At 29.8% G+C, this 15244-nt stretch overlaps 1 protein-coding gene across 1 annotated transcript; it reads right to left on the bottom strand.

The window, feature by feature from the left end:
* Nucleotides 1-7412: 7412 nt before the first annotated feature.
* Nucleotides 7413-14810, bottom strand: LOC111623410. The gene is made up of 2 exons (XM_023365982.1): nucleotides 14673-14810; nucleotides 7413-14590 (listed from the first exon to the last, which is right to left on the bottom strand). Exon 2 carries the CDS (start codon nucleotides 14565-14567, stop codon nucleotides 7431-7433), a length of 7137 nt encoding a protein of 2378 aa, XP_023221750.1. The 5' UTR covers nucleotides 14568-14590; nucleotides 14673-14810; the 3' UTR covers nucleotides 7413-7430.
* Between the last annotated feature and the right edge of the window lie 434 nt (nucleotides 14811-15244).

Raw genomic sequence — 15244 nt, 5'->3', positions numbered from 1 at the left:
TCATGTATTTGTAAAATCTAACCAATTAATAACGAAAGAAATGCGTTATTAATGGGATTTTTTTTATAGAAAAACTAAACAGAAAGGCGAATTTTTCTCATGTAAAATCTCAGAATAATCCGATTTTTCATTCTTTTCTAACATCATTATTTCAAATAGAATAATAATAACAATAATAATCGATCAACTCGATAGCATTTATATTCGAATTTCTATTAAAATTTAAATATCAGACGAAAGAAATTCAAATTTATTCTGATAATAACATCAGGTGTCTTGATGCATTCTTAATTCAAAAATCTGTATTAAATCAAGTCTATTAATTTATAAAATATTAAGAGATTTATAAAGCATAATTCTATATTTTTATTTAATACTTTAACGTATTTCCTGCCTCGAGGAGAACTGAATTTTAATGCGATAAACAAGCATCAGATATGAATTTAAAGTCAAATTTTTACCCCAAATATCAGGCTTTTTAAACATATATCCATCAGAAACACGATAACTGAACATTATCATTTATCAACTTCAACACAAACCATCAATTAGAATCAGAATCTTAAAGATAATCCCCCCATTTACTAACTTCAGAAGCATTTATCTTTATCATAAACTACTTTCTATATATTCAGTTGTATTTTTATTCAAATTAATAAGATTTTTTCATAGTTTAGAATAGGGTTTATTATAATAATAATCCAATGTTTATCTTCATTACATAGTATCTTAGTTGCTTCCTTTACATACTTATCCAACAAGATCTATTTAAAACAATAGGGTATTCACTATTAGAACTACTACTACTACTTTTTAATAAATTTCAATTGATTTTTTTATAATTTTATACAAAAAAAGACGTGATACTAAGTTATATTTTTGATTGTATTTAAACAACTCTCACGAATATATGCATTTAAATATTAATTTTTTTTTATAATATAGCTTTATCACGATCTTCATCCCCTCTCATTCTATATATATACAGGCCTATATAGATATGAGCCCAGTTTTTTAATGATAAAGGATTAAATAACTAGAGAATTCGTAAATTCCTTCAACTATACACTAACCTAGTAGGTCAGGTGCTTCCGAAACTATTTTTTGTATCAATAATCTAGTCCCATTCATACCCTTGACATATGTTAGCCTTCTCACGTGACTTTCCAGCTATTTCCACCCCTAGAAGGGTGGACCAAATCACGATTTTCGCAGTCATACCTGTTTGTCAAGTGTTTTCACCCGACACGAACTCTTTCAGGTGTTTCCCTCTCTACTTTTTTTTCTTCTCCTCCTTCCCTCTTTAAAAACTTCTAATAAATTTTTTAACAAAATTATTTAAATATAATTTAACATACAAATACCTTTTATTTTTATAGAAATAAATTATATAATTATTTTTAAAAATAATAAAAATCCATGTCGAATCTAAACACCCGCAAGAAATAAGATAAATTGAAAAAAAAAAAAAATGGTAGATAATTTTTCAAAAGTATGCCTCCAGGTTGGGATTTTAACATCACCTGTATTATGTACGTTGACCCTTTACAATTTTAATAAAAATTTAATCAGATACTACTACTACATGATCATACTGTTATAATACTTTAAATTTAATCAGATACTACTACTACATGATCATACTGTTATAATACTTTAAATTTAATCAGATACTACTACATGATCATACTTTTTTTATTACTGTTATACGGTAATAAAAAAAATTTAATAAAAGTATATTTTTTATTACCGTATAACAGTAATAAAAAAAATTTTTTTATTATTGTTATACAGTAATAAAAAAGAAAAAACACTGAAAAATCCTCGAGTTATAATAGCAAAGATTTTATTTTATATTGCTAAAAAATTACAAATAAATTTATTATGAATTTTCCTTCACCCGTGAGGTAATGATAAATATGAGGTGTCAAAATAATAAATTATTATCATTTTTTTCGTCTTGATCCTTTCTTCGTCAATGATACGTTAGGCACATGAACATCAAGAAAAATGTTAGACTATTAGAATGCCAATTACTACAAGCGATCGAAAGTCCTGCCGCTTTTGTATCTTCCAAATTTCTACCATTTCTGTTATCTTTAGTCGGGTACATGACTATTTCTTGCCAGCTTCCAACTATATAAAAAAATAATAAATAAATAAAATCAATTTTTATACAGGCCAAGTGATAAATTTTACTGTATAAACATTTGAGGAACGTTTACGCGCTCTCAGGCGATCAGTTTTTCAGTTATAAAACTCTTTATTTATTCAAATTAAATCGATGTAGAATATTAAAAATTAACGTTTGTCCATTTCATGAAATGTCCTTAATAAAGTACACTTCATGAAATGGACAATTCGTAAAGTTGTACGTTTCGTGAAGTGAATGAGTTCATTTCATGAAATGAAATTAATTATGTAAATAAAATGCTAAATTTAAATTCGCTTAATTACAATCAAATACTGGCATTTTATTATAATTAAACGGCTCTTTCTGAAAGCGTACAATTAATATTAAAAAAAAAGCCATTATTGGTTTGCATTTTCGTGAAATAAGGTACATACAAATCAACCCCCCTATAACACTGTTGATTTTTCCGTTTTATATGAATTCCATGTTGTACGAGTCACTTAGATTTTACAAATACGTGTGCCGGTCTGTGAACGNTTCTAATATGATATTGATGAAGTAAAAATTATAATCTACGTTTCTTTTATATATATATATATATATTTTATTGTTGTAGTAGAATTAATGTATCTAACATTGTTTCTGACCTACAAACAGGTTTTATGAATGCGAACAGTCACGAATACGAAGGCCTTTTTTTTCCTTTAGATGAGTCAAAACAATGTCTCGATTCAATGTCAGGGTGACCCTTATTTTTTTTAATATTTAATACAGCAAAAATAGGGAAAAAGATACTCTTTAACCTTATATAAATATAAAGGTTATGGTGTTAGATTAATAAATAGAATGGGAGAAAAAAAAAAATTAAGTAGTTGGCCCCACGCATGGATCCACATCGTCGATCATACTGAGGTATTCCTCATTAATTTTATTTTGTTTCAACAGCTTCTATACATCCAATTTTTTAAAATGTATATACATAAAAGGCATAATTATAATTACTAAATAATTAAGTTATTATTTTATAAACAACCTGTGCCAAGAGGAATTTATTAATTCAATGGGGTCAGCGTATCTCTGGTGAGGTATCAAAATAGGATATCTCGTATTGTATCACTTCCTACATATTCTTATATGGTTAAAAAGACATTACAGTGGATATTTTTTTATAGTAAAATGCCTTAAAAACTTTCAACTTGTAGATATACCTCCGAGGGAGTAAAGTAATTTGGGTTATATTAATGTAAAAATGACAACCTGGGAATAAAATAACCAATAAAAAAGTAATGAAACGTGTCATCTTTACAGTTAATCAATCAAGATTCGTAAAAGAAATGATATTAAAGTCTTTTGACTTAATTTCTCACGCCATTTTCTAGTGATTCTTAAGAGGAAAAACAAAGACAACCCATGCATGGCCCAACCAATTTGCTGTAATTTTCTGGAAACTAGGTTGGATGCACGCATGATTTCATTTTCTTTATATATATCAGTGCACAGGATAATTTCTAAAATATATTTTTAAAAATTTATAATTTAGTTATGTTTGAGGAAGAATTTTTAACCATAAAAATTTTATTTATTTTGTTTCATTCTAATATTTTGCATGGCATTCATATTTTTAACGGTTGGAGAATTTTGCTGGCTTTTTTTTCTATGTCAGCCATTCATTTAAAAACTATATATATATTTTGTACGTTGACCCTTTACAATTTTAATAAAAATTTAATCAGATACTACTACATGATCATACTTTTTTTATTACTGTTATACGGTAATAAAAAAAATTTAATAAAAGTATATTTTTTATTACCGTATAACAGTAATAAAAAAAATTTTTTTATTATTGTTATACAGTAATAAAAAAGAAAAAACACTGAAAAATCCTCGAGTTATAANTTAATTGCAAAGCGCTCGAAGAATATATCATCTCTATGGACAAGAAGATTGTAGACTAAAATATAGGCCTATATAAAAAAAAATATAGAAACTTTTTATTAATAATAAACTTCTGCTTTAGTTTTATAGAAGAATTAATAATGTATAAAATTGAATTTTCTTTAACTGCATCAACGTAAATCAATTTTGAAATTGGTTTTACGTAAGTCGAAGCTCTTGTAGTGTGTTTGGAATATAAAATATATTAATGAAATTTCATCCTTGATTAAAAATATCTCTTCCGCTTTCCTTAATAAAGCATTAACAAAAATCTGATATCATTTATGGGAATGAACATGCATCAAAAGGCACAGTTACGTACGCCATTTTGAAACACGCCATTTTTTTTTTCTTCTTAAGGAGCGATAAATCATTCTCTTTTTCTCGTAAATATGGCGAATTAAAAAAGAAACTTTATCATATTTTCGAGTTTAACACGCACGATTTAATGTGTAGGTAGGTGTTATATTAATCATTCTTTTAAGGAATGTTAATATAATGAGGATCGTGTATATAATAATATCCTCAATTAAGTTTACAGAGTGGAGAATTGCAACCGTACTTATAACTCATCAATCAAGTAAATCCTCCATTTAAACTCGAAATTATATTAATTTACTAATGTCTTTATGGTTTGTTCGTAGTAGTGTTTAGCTATAGATAAACAGGAAGACGTATTGACCATAATAAAATTGTTTTAACTACTATTGAATTATGTAATCATCAAAAATAAAATTTGTGGGAGTCGAAACCGGTCAAAAATGGGAAGATGACCATCCATTCGAGGTCATCACCTACTTACTTGTTCAGGAAGTAGAAAGAAATAAAGTTCTAGTTCATGTTTGTCTACCTGTACAGTCGACCCCCCTTCCTTATAACACTGTTGATTATTCCGTTTTATATGAATTCCATGTTGTACGAGTCACTTAAATTTTACAAATACGTGAGCCATTCACAGCCCGGCGCACGTATTTGTAGAATCTAAGTGACTCGTACAACATGGAATTCATATAAAACGGAATAATCAACAGTGTTATAGGGGGGTCGACTGGTATGTAGGTAGAAACAGTATACATGTGTATACTCTTTAAGGTTAAAAGGCGATTTTCATTACATAACTTAATCATGATTCTATAATGTAATTTACATAAGAACGTGGTGAAGATTCATTAATAAACATACACATTCCTTTAATATTAATTAAATTTATATAACAGTAATTTCTACCTTTACAGTCGACCCCCTATAACACTGTTGATTTTTCCGTTTTATATGAATTCCATGTTGTACGAGTCACTTAGATTTTACAAATACGTGTGCCGGGCTGTGAACGGCTCACGTATTTGTAAAATCTAAGTGACTCGTACAACATGGAATTCATATAAAACTGAATTATCAAGAGTGTTATAGGGGGGTCAACTGTAATTATAAAAGGGCGTTAAACTTAAAATGATGAATCGATTCTTAAAGTGTTTAATGATTCAATCAACGTTAGTACACTAAGCAAGGTTAATGATGATCACATACAAAATGTTTACACAAAACTGGATGAATGCACTTGAGTATAATGACTTTTTTTCGGTCAGTTAACCGAGAGAATGCTCCCCTTTTTTTTATCTAACTCGGGAATTTTCGTGATGTTACTAAAGCCCGGATAGAGTTTTATTATTAAGAACCATCATCACACCTGCAACTTGAGATAAGTCACGATGGATGGAACAATCTAACAATAAATGCTACTTCCCATTATATCGTAAACAGAGATGTGAGATGTATATGTGTGTGTGTGTGTGTTTATTTGCAGTTAAATATTAATTTAAGCGCAAATAAAAACACGAAGAGATGGTAAATTGTTTATTTCACACGTCAGTATACAATAAATATTACTTCTGTGTAAACAAATTCCTTACATCCTACACGAAAAACTGGGTGGAATAAAGTGATTTATACTCGTGTAGCGTGTAAAATTACAAAGTTTATTTTAGTTTTAAGTCGAATTTACACAGAATAGCATCATTAACTAAAGTTAATTCGCACATATTTTACCACTTTTATAACACTTAATCTGTGCAGATCTCTGTATAGATTAAGTGAGGAAGAGGAGATCCTGATGATAATACCAGTATAAATGGATAATGTTTTTATACAAAATAACATATGCACTGGTATTATCTACGTCCCTAAGCATATTTTATCATCCGGATGTGTATAAATAACCATACACAATTATCATTTACCTTGCTAACATGTTAATCGAATAATTATGTTAATTACTTACAAGGTTATAGATAACTTTTAAGCCTTTTATGCTTATTTTTCTCCCATTTTTTACCATAAATAAACAGATTTCCTACGTTGTGTTATCCAGGCGTTGAAAGAACAATTGTAATTTATACATGACCCATTCGTTTATTTATAATTATCTATTGTAATTTATATAGGCCTATACTAATGATGAAGGCCTACATTACCGAGGTCTCAAGGAACAAAAGAAAGGCAGCGAAGTCATTGTAATTTACATAACACTCGGGTGTTTCTAAACTCTCATTTACACCCCTCTATCTACGGCAATTTACATACAAGATATAAGTATTTCCTTCGTAAATCTTTATAAAAACACTAGCCAAATGTTTACTTAAACACTGGAAGGATCTTCTAAACTGCACTTACACATATAAAACACAATATATAGTCTAATAATTAAAGCACAATAAATAAAATTTACCTTGTATTTCCAAGTTTAACAGTATAAATGCCGCTAGATAATGTAACCTTAACATATTTTCCATTGTTCAAGTTGAAATCCTGTTAAATAGATCGATCATCACATTAACATACCCCGATCACAGGCATAATTTATAATCGGTGAAACGTGTTGAACAGTGCCATTGACAATGCCAACACGTGTAACCCATACAACATTCAGGATATAATAACAACTACAGCAAAAGTTGCTTGACGTCGAGTATCTGTCACGTGGTTTCGGGGGGGAGGAGAGGAAGTTAGCTTGCATATACATGACCTCCACGTCATTCGGTAGAAAAGTAACGTGATAATTTACTATAATTGTTTTCCAGGAGCTCTATTGGTTAATATTCAAATTTATCTTCCGTTCCGACCAATCGCGTTTTAGCTTGCTTTATTATTACATTTTTTTTTATTGTCGGAATTTTAATAGCTTTTACGAATAACAGATGGCGAAACGTGTATCTTATTTATTTTTTTCCGTTAATTTGTTATAAATTATATGATTTTTTTTAATTTATTTTATTGCGTAAAATTTATTATAAATTTAACGGAATGTAATTCAAATGTTTAATAATTTTTATTATTATTATTTACAACTTAAAACGGTAAATTAGTTTAGATTGGTTGCACCATCATCTCTTCCTCCATCTTGATTCCTCTTGCATTTCTTACGGACGTGCTCGATCCAAGAGATCGAAGTTTTCCGGAATAAAATTTTCAATTGGTGGTAAATATAATTAGTTACTTCAAGACGAGATTCTTCCTTCTTTTTTAAGGTTAGAGTTGTATGAAATGAATCTATCAAAATACTAATAATTAGCGTTAGAAAAAGCCAAGAAACGACGATGACAAAGATGAATGTGAAGAGTGGACCAAGAAACTTATCAACTTTAAGAAGTTCTTCGTATTCTATCTCTCCCAAAGAGTAATTCATTAAAGAATACATTGTCTGCAAGAAATTTCTCATGTTTTTCACCCATTTACCAAATTTTATAACGCAGAAACTCATTATGGAAATCATTAACAGAAACAGCATAAGAGCAAAATGTGCAATGGACTTGTAAGCAATTTTTAATGTACCATAAGGTAATTTAAATGCCTGAATAAATGAAAGAATCTTCCATAATTTCAATGTAGTTAAAGTTACTAAAATCGATTGTATAATTAAGAAAATCTCGTCCCATTTAGCTGAACTTTTGAAGCTTACGTACTCGAGTTCTTCATCTTTCTTCCATAATCCCGAAATACCTAAAGTTTGTTTGATCGTTACGGCTATAAAAACGTAACCGAATAATAATAAAATCAATTCGAATATATTCCAAAATTTTTTTAAATAATTCGTTTTTAATTTATACAAACTTTTCCCTTCTCTATAAGTGAATATCGTTATTAAAATGAAGAATGCCATCTCGCTGATACCCGCTTGAAGATTGCTCGTTTGAACGAAGATATCAAAGTTTGATGTCCTGATATTGTATGATGGTATCACGTTTCCTATACCAGATATTTCGAAGATTAAATTAATAGAATTAAATATATTGTTGTTTGCATTATACGTTGTAACATCTACGAAGAGTGCCCTAGTTCGGGAATCGATCCAATTACGATCTAACAGATGTTTAAGTTTGCTTCGAGAAGATTTTCTTCTTCTTCCTAATAAAGCAACGTAACCATTACCTGGATAAATATTTATTTCTCCAAATTTCCAATCAGTTTTTAACTCTTCTGCAGTTCGAAACATCCATGGATTTGGTTTCTTTGTATAAGGAGGAATGGCCATTCCTCTTATCCAACTGGGTCTGTAATTTCTATTATCTTCAGAAGATAAACTGTATTGAAGGAAGCAATATGATTTTAAAGGTATTATCTGTTCCGAGCAATGAGAATACTTAACTCTTACTTGTCTCAAGCGAGCCACACCTATTAGCAATGTGAAACCATCCGCAATGTATCCATTCTCCATTTTCTCACCATTATACCATTTTTCCTTGTGTATACCATTTATTAACGTAGTATTGAGATATTTTTTTAGAAGTTGCAACGACGTTACGTCTGTTAATGGTATTCCTCCATAAGCTCCTTTTATAAAGGTGTGTTTCGTTGCAATGTTCGAAAAATATGCCATGTGGCTTCGATTATGGTGCGCTAAAGTTTGTATAGCTATGGTAAAACATATAAATAGAAAACTGTCTGATAATATTGATAATATTATAGATTCTTTGTTCTTCAAGTATCTGTAATGATGAAGTTCCTTTTGGGAGATACCACATGGAATATCAATTTTCGATATCTTCTTTCTTCGGTTTATCTTTAATTGTTTAGACTTTTTGGCGAGAAAGTAGGCTATAAAGGCTGCAAAAATAATTGCTTTTCCCGGTTGTAACACTAAAATACTACCGATAAGAGAAGTAAATATAGAGGCTAACCATCGCATACTTCTCTCATATCCATAAGTTAATCCATATAATAATATAAAATACGTGTAAATGAGTGATGTTGCTAGGGTAATAAACCAAGCAATATAATTAAACCAAGGAGGGAGAAGTTTTTCTCTTAAAAATATAGCAGTTGTATCCATTATTGAAGAAATTTGGAAAGATTTTGTATATTTTAATGCTTTTTCATTGCGAATATTTCGGAATATACCAGCCATTATAATACCAACAAAAAATGCAAGAACTGAGCTCTGAATTCCAATAATCATTTCGCTAAGAGAAAATTTAAAATATCTAATTTCTAATTGATCTCGAGGATCTGAAACATCGATACCATAAAACATTATACTAGCCAACATTGATGCCAATAGGATATTCAGAAGACAAGTTACTCTTTGACAACGAGTAAAATCCGAACTTGGCGAAGAAAAAAACAGGCTAAACCAAATATGATGATCGCGAAATTGATAAATAAATACCTTTGAAAATAAAACTTTGTAACGTAAAAAATCTACAGGATCTAAAGATGTAGAAATTTGTCCATCCTCTTTGTTTACAGCGAGCCATCTTCCAGGAAAAATCAAAGTTTGTTTCATATTTAAATCGTGAATTTCAATTTTATCCAAGAGCCAACTTGGATTCAATCCACTATTATCGTGCCAAACGTATATTCTCGTTATTGCTCCTATATAATTGTCCAATTGTATAATAAATCTATCTTCATTTCCTCTTTTAAAATATTCTTCTTCGGGATCTGTAAGCAATATAATTTGGCTCTTATCACTCGAACCTTCTAATTGTATGTAAACATTTGATGTGGTTCCGGAATTTTTACTAATTCCAGTAGATATTAATATTGCATAATAGTAATTACTTTCCGAATGATTCGATGATATTATTTTAATTCTATTCTTGGCATTCTTCCTATCTATTCTACTAGCCCAGAATAAGAAAACAATATATATTGTCCATATAATAATAAGACAGATGAACACGACAGGATTTTCCGTGACAGTCCCTAGTAAAACTACAGTTTGGGTGACATCGACTGTGTTTGGAGCCACAAAATATGAACCACTAAATACAGATAAATGCGAACAAATACAATGCAAAGTTAAATCAGTAGAATTGTTTCCCACGTGGCAATCATTATCGGTCCAAGATTCGTTATAAGAAAAGCATCTTGTAAAGAAAATGTCTAAATTATATTCCATGGATACTCTCTCTTCAATACGTTTTTCTATTTTCTTGCTTAAATTAAGGACTTTCATACTTAAGGCTGAATAAGGTAAGATTCCTATGAAATATATTCCATTCTTTTTTGTTATATTTTCGGGTATATTAATGAAATATTTATCCTGTTTACAATACGTAATGACGCGATGCCATTTTGTAAAATCTTCTATAGTCGGTTTAGTATTAGTTATTGTGTATAAGAAAGAAGTTTTTGGTGTTAAAACATTTAAAGATAAATGCATAGAAAAGTTGTTATTAGGAATTATAGTCCTGTGTATAGAAATAGTTACGTCACAAGTAGTTCCGTTGTTATGAAGTATAACTTCGGCCTTTCCACTTTGTGTGTTTTTAACACCATCTTTTCTTCTTAGAAATGAATCTACTTTGATATTTTCTATCTTCTTCTTGTGTTTTACATCAACTATCAAAGTATCCGTATTTATTAAATGGCTATTTTCATCGCATATAAATGGATTAATTCTATTTATGATCATCTTAATCTTCTCTTCTCCTCCGAATATATTCTCAGAAATATAAATGATATCAGCTAAATTACGTTCAGTAGCATTATCTTCGTCGTATTTCTTTAAAAATACATCGAATGAATCTGAATTGATACTTGTATAATTATCATTAGCAATAATTTCCTTCATTAAAATATCCGTAACGATTTCAGTGAGGTTAACGATCTTTGATCCTAGGCTACAAATAAGACTATTGCTTGGTTGATAATAATAATAATAATTATCATTATTTACTCCATTTTCATCATATAAAGTAACATTTGAATTGCTCTTCTTCCCCATTACAGCACGTAAAACTCCTGAAGAACTCGAATATATTGATTTAGCTGTATTAAATTTTTCATATAGTAGTAAAACTTGAGTTTCTGTAAATCGTAAGAAAGATTCGGTTGTTTTCTCTATAAATTTTGTTAATTTCACTTTGGAATCATCAGAAAACTCTTCATCACTTTGGCACAATGAATGCAAAGCGTGAGAAGATTGCTTGATACTAAAAGTATTAATTAAGGGCAATTTGTTAATGATATTAATTAATTCATCGCCATAACGTGAACCATCGGAATTGTTTTTTAAAATCTCAGAAAGGATCTGAAGTATCACGTTAACTTCTTCATTATCTCCAGTATTCAATATTGTATCCAATTTCTTGTCTTTTATCCATCTTTTTACCGTATCGGAAGAGGAAACTGGAGGGAAAACGTGAACAATCAAATCGATTTCGGTTCGTATGCCAATTCCATTAATTAACATAACTGTAATACAAGCTTCATAATTGTTACGAGGATTTCCTATTGGTAAAAAAGTCTCGATCATTTTTGGATACACGTTAGTCCTCAATAGAAATTTATCACGGTTTAATTTATTATCGAAGAAAAATTGATAGATTATAGGCATGTTTTTATCATAAATACCATAACAATCAATTGTAAATAAGGTTTCTAATGATATACCCTTTTCGGGTTTCACAATGCATTTTTCAATTTTAGGTTTCTCATCGATGGTTATTCTATATTGTGCTTGGCTTCGATTATTTCCTTCAATTGTTACAGTAAATAAATACGAATCTCCTTCTTTCATTACGTTAGGATGGATTAATAACAATTTTGATGAGTTTCCATAAAGAGTTTCTTCGTTCCAATTGATAAAAGTCTTTAAATTCCCTTCTTTAGGTAACATTTTCCATAAAAATTTTGATTCAATGCTGCAATGTTTACAATTCACTTTCAGAGCAAACTTTTCAGAAGGATTAACACCTGAATTACAATTAGATAAACAGGTTATAGAAACAATAGGTAAATGATCTTGTATAACTTCAATTTCTTGATTAAACGGTAGAGATTGGCGATTTTCATAATCGACAGTTAAAGAAATAATATATTTCGTTACTTTTAAATTGTTTTTTGGTATTATTATAATCTTCCTTTCTTTAATATTTTTAAATGGGCATTCACCTTTTAAACAAATCCAAACGAAATTCATATCAGCATTATCAAAATCTGGATCATACGATGATGATCCATCTAAGATTAAGTCCTCGTCTGAATCGATAATCCTTTCGATTCCACCAGAGATTTTGGCTATTGGTCTGCTCGAATTTATATTAAACCATTTAATTATTTCATCGGATAAGATTCTATTCATCTGCCATATTTTTACCACTAGTTTAACACCGTAAGTGCCATAGGGTAAAGTTTTTTCTGGTATGGACAAGTAGTTTAAATTGCTTACAAGAGGTATATCTATGGAATTTTTAAAAGAATCAAATAATACCCATTGCCATCGAGGTCTTATCTTAATATCACAGTTAAATTTAGTGATAGATCTTAAGACAATTGGATCTTTACGTAAGTATACAAAAGATTCACTTGATCCAGCGTTGAGTATATCTACTGATGGTTTGCACAGTTTCTTCACTACTGCTACTTCAATTATCTTCTCAAACATTACTTCATTCTTATGCTTAACCATTACACCCACATAATATATTTTAGTAATATTAAACGTAACATTTACGTTCGCGTAATAGAAAAAGTCTGTAAGAACTCGATACTCCTGAGGAATCTCTAACCGAGATTTACCTAATGATAAACCATTTTGAATAGATATATTTTCATTATCGACTGTAAAAATGTATTCTGTATCGACTTTATCTTCGACTGATAATAAAAATAAAGATAATCCACCATTAATTTCGGCAATGGTAGCATTGGTGTAAAACTTGTACGTGTCGCTCTTCGAGATAATGTAAACGGAATGGTTGACAATGACGTCAATTCTTCCCATTGCTTTTGCTGTGACGTTAATATTATAAAGTCCAGATCGTTCGAAAATCCATTTTTGTCTAATAAATTTCGTTATGTTTCCTGGAATCTTATTGGACGGAAAAAATTCAAGTATATCTCGTTGGCTTATAGATTCTGGTAACTCTGAATGAAACTCGGACTTATTGATTTTCCAGATGAATTCGGGCATGAGGCCCACATTGCTAACACCTAAAAGGAAGATAATTTCGTGGCCAGGTTGCCCAAAATAAGATTTAGTAATGAGGATTATCTTTTCGATCCTCTCGCTAATGGCAAAAGTCAAGTTTCTAAAGATCGATTCTTCAGTTTCTATGATTAAATAATGAATTCCTTTCGAAGTAAATGTAACATTTAAATACCATTCAGATACGTTGGATAGTAAATAATAACTTAGAATCTTTGGACCATGAACGATTTCAATACACGAAGAACAATTTTTATCGTTAGAATATTGGAAAATTGTATCATTATCCAATATCCAATTGACGTTTAGAGAGTTGTTTAACTTGTTAGAGACCAGATGAATGGTTGCAGTTTCGTTAATAAATAAAATTTGGGAGGTTAAATCGATGTGTAATTGACCTTCTAAGCTTACAGACTCACAACTAATGCCTTTATAATTAGGTTGACATATACAGATTGCATTTTCTTCGAGTTTTATACGAGTTCCTCCATTGTAACAACCAACCGAATCCACGCAAGATTGGCATAAGCATTTTCTCGTCGATGCCACTGGAAGGGGTAAGCATAACTCATCAACACTGCAAGGATTTTTAAGACAAATATCTAAATTCGATTCTTCTTCGTTGATCGAATGCCAAACCTTCATTGAAGCCAAGCTCCAATATAAAAATCCTTCATGGTTATCGCTTCCTACACACGATCCTAATGGAGTTAAGAGGAGAAATGAAGGTTTACCTAATAACACATTTAATCTTTGATTATCATTAAATACGGTAATTTCGAAATGATTATTCCTATCAAATATTGATCCTTTCGTTATTTTAACTGAGTAACATATGTAATAATAGAGACAGTGGAAATCTATAGTATTAATCTTAGTCGATGCGGTTACGCTCCTTCGATTATCTGTAAAGATAATTTGTAAAGAGCCATCAGACATAACGATAAAGGCGTGAATTATCGATATATTCCCTTCTACGAAATTTCCAATGAATATAATAGAATATTGTCCGTTCTTCACGGTTTGTTCTTCAGTAAAAAATGCTGACCAAAAACAAACCTTCATACCTTCAGATCTATAAGTTTTTTCTACATTAAATAAATTTTTCGAGTTTAAATAAGCGTAAAAACCTTTCCCGAAGAGGAAGAAATGATCAAATTTCCAACTTACGCCATTTTCTATTTGGTCAACCTGGAGAGTAGACGTTCCGTATAAGCTCGATTTATGAATAAAAATTAGAATTAAAATGAGAATTTTACATCTAATCATATTTAAAATTCGTATTATTTTGTTAAATATGCAAAATATNCGGCGCTCGAAACCGGAGATCACCGATTGGAGGCTGTGCATAAGGAATTCCTAAATATGCATAAACATCGTTATAAAGAACTTTTATCTTCTTTCCTGTGATACTTCCAGTTAATGTATGGACGATTCCTTCTCCATGGATCACATGAGAGGAATACAGACAAATGAGAAATAAAATAATGGTTTTCATGTCCTGAAAATTTTAAAAGTAAAATAATAGTTAAAATTCTTTTTATAATTGAATGTTATTATTGAGTAAATACAAAAGTAATTTTAAATATATATATTAATATATTCATTATTTTATTATTAAATCGCTAGATTTCGAAACTTACCTTAAATCAGTATCAGAGCGTAACACTAGAGTTAATGATGATCAGTGGTTAAATAGAGCAGATTAAACCGTATTTTAACGTATAAAAAGCCAATAGGAA

The sequence above is a fragment of the Centruroides sculpturatus genome, unplaced genomic scaffold (genome assembly GCF_000671375.1).
Source record: "Centruroides sculpturatus isolate CEXI.00-Female unplaced genomic scaffold, Cexi_2.0 scaffold84, whole genome shotgun sequence".
Lineage (NCBI taxonomy): Eukaryota > Metazoa > Arthropoda > Arachnida > Scorpiones > Buthidae > Centruroides > Centruroides sculpturatus.
The sequence above is the reverse complement of the archived record's forward strand: the minus strand, read 5'-3'. Positions and strand labels throughout refer to the sequence as shown.

Bases quoted from the DNA above. Each gene is read 5' to 3' on its own strand.
- LOC111623410 (XM_023365982.1), bottom strand. From the start codon at position 14,567: ATGAAGGTTTGTTTTTGGTCAGCATTTTTTACTGAAGAACAAACCGTG.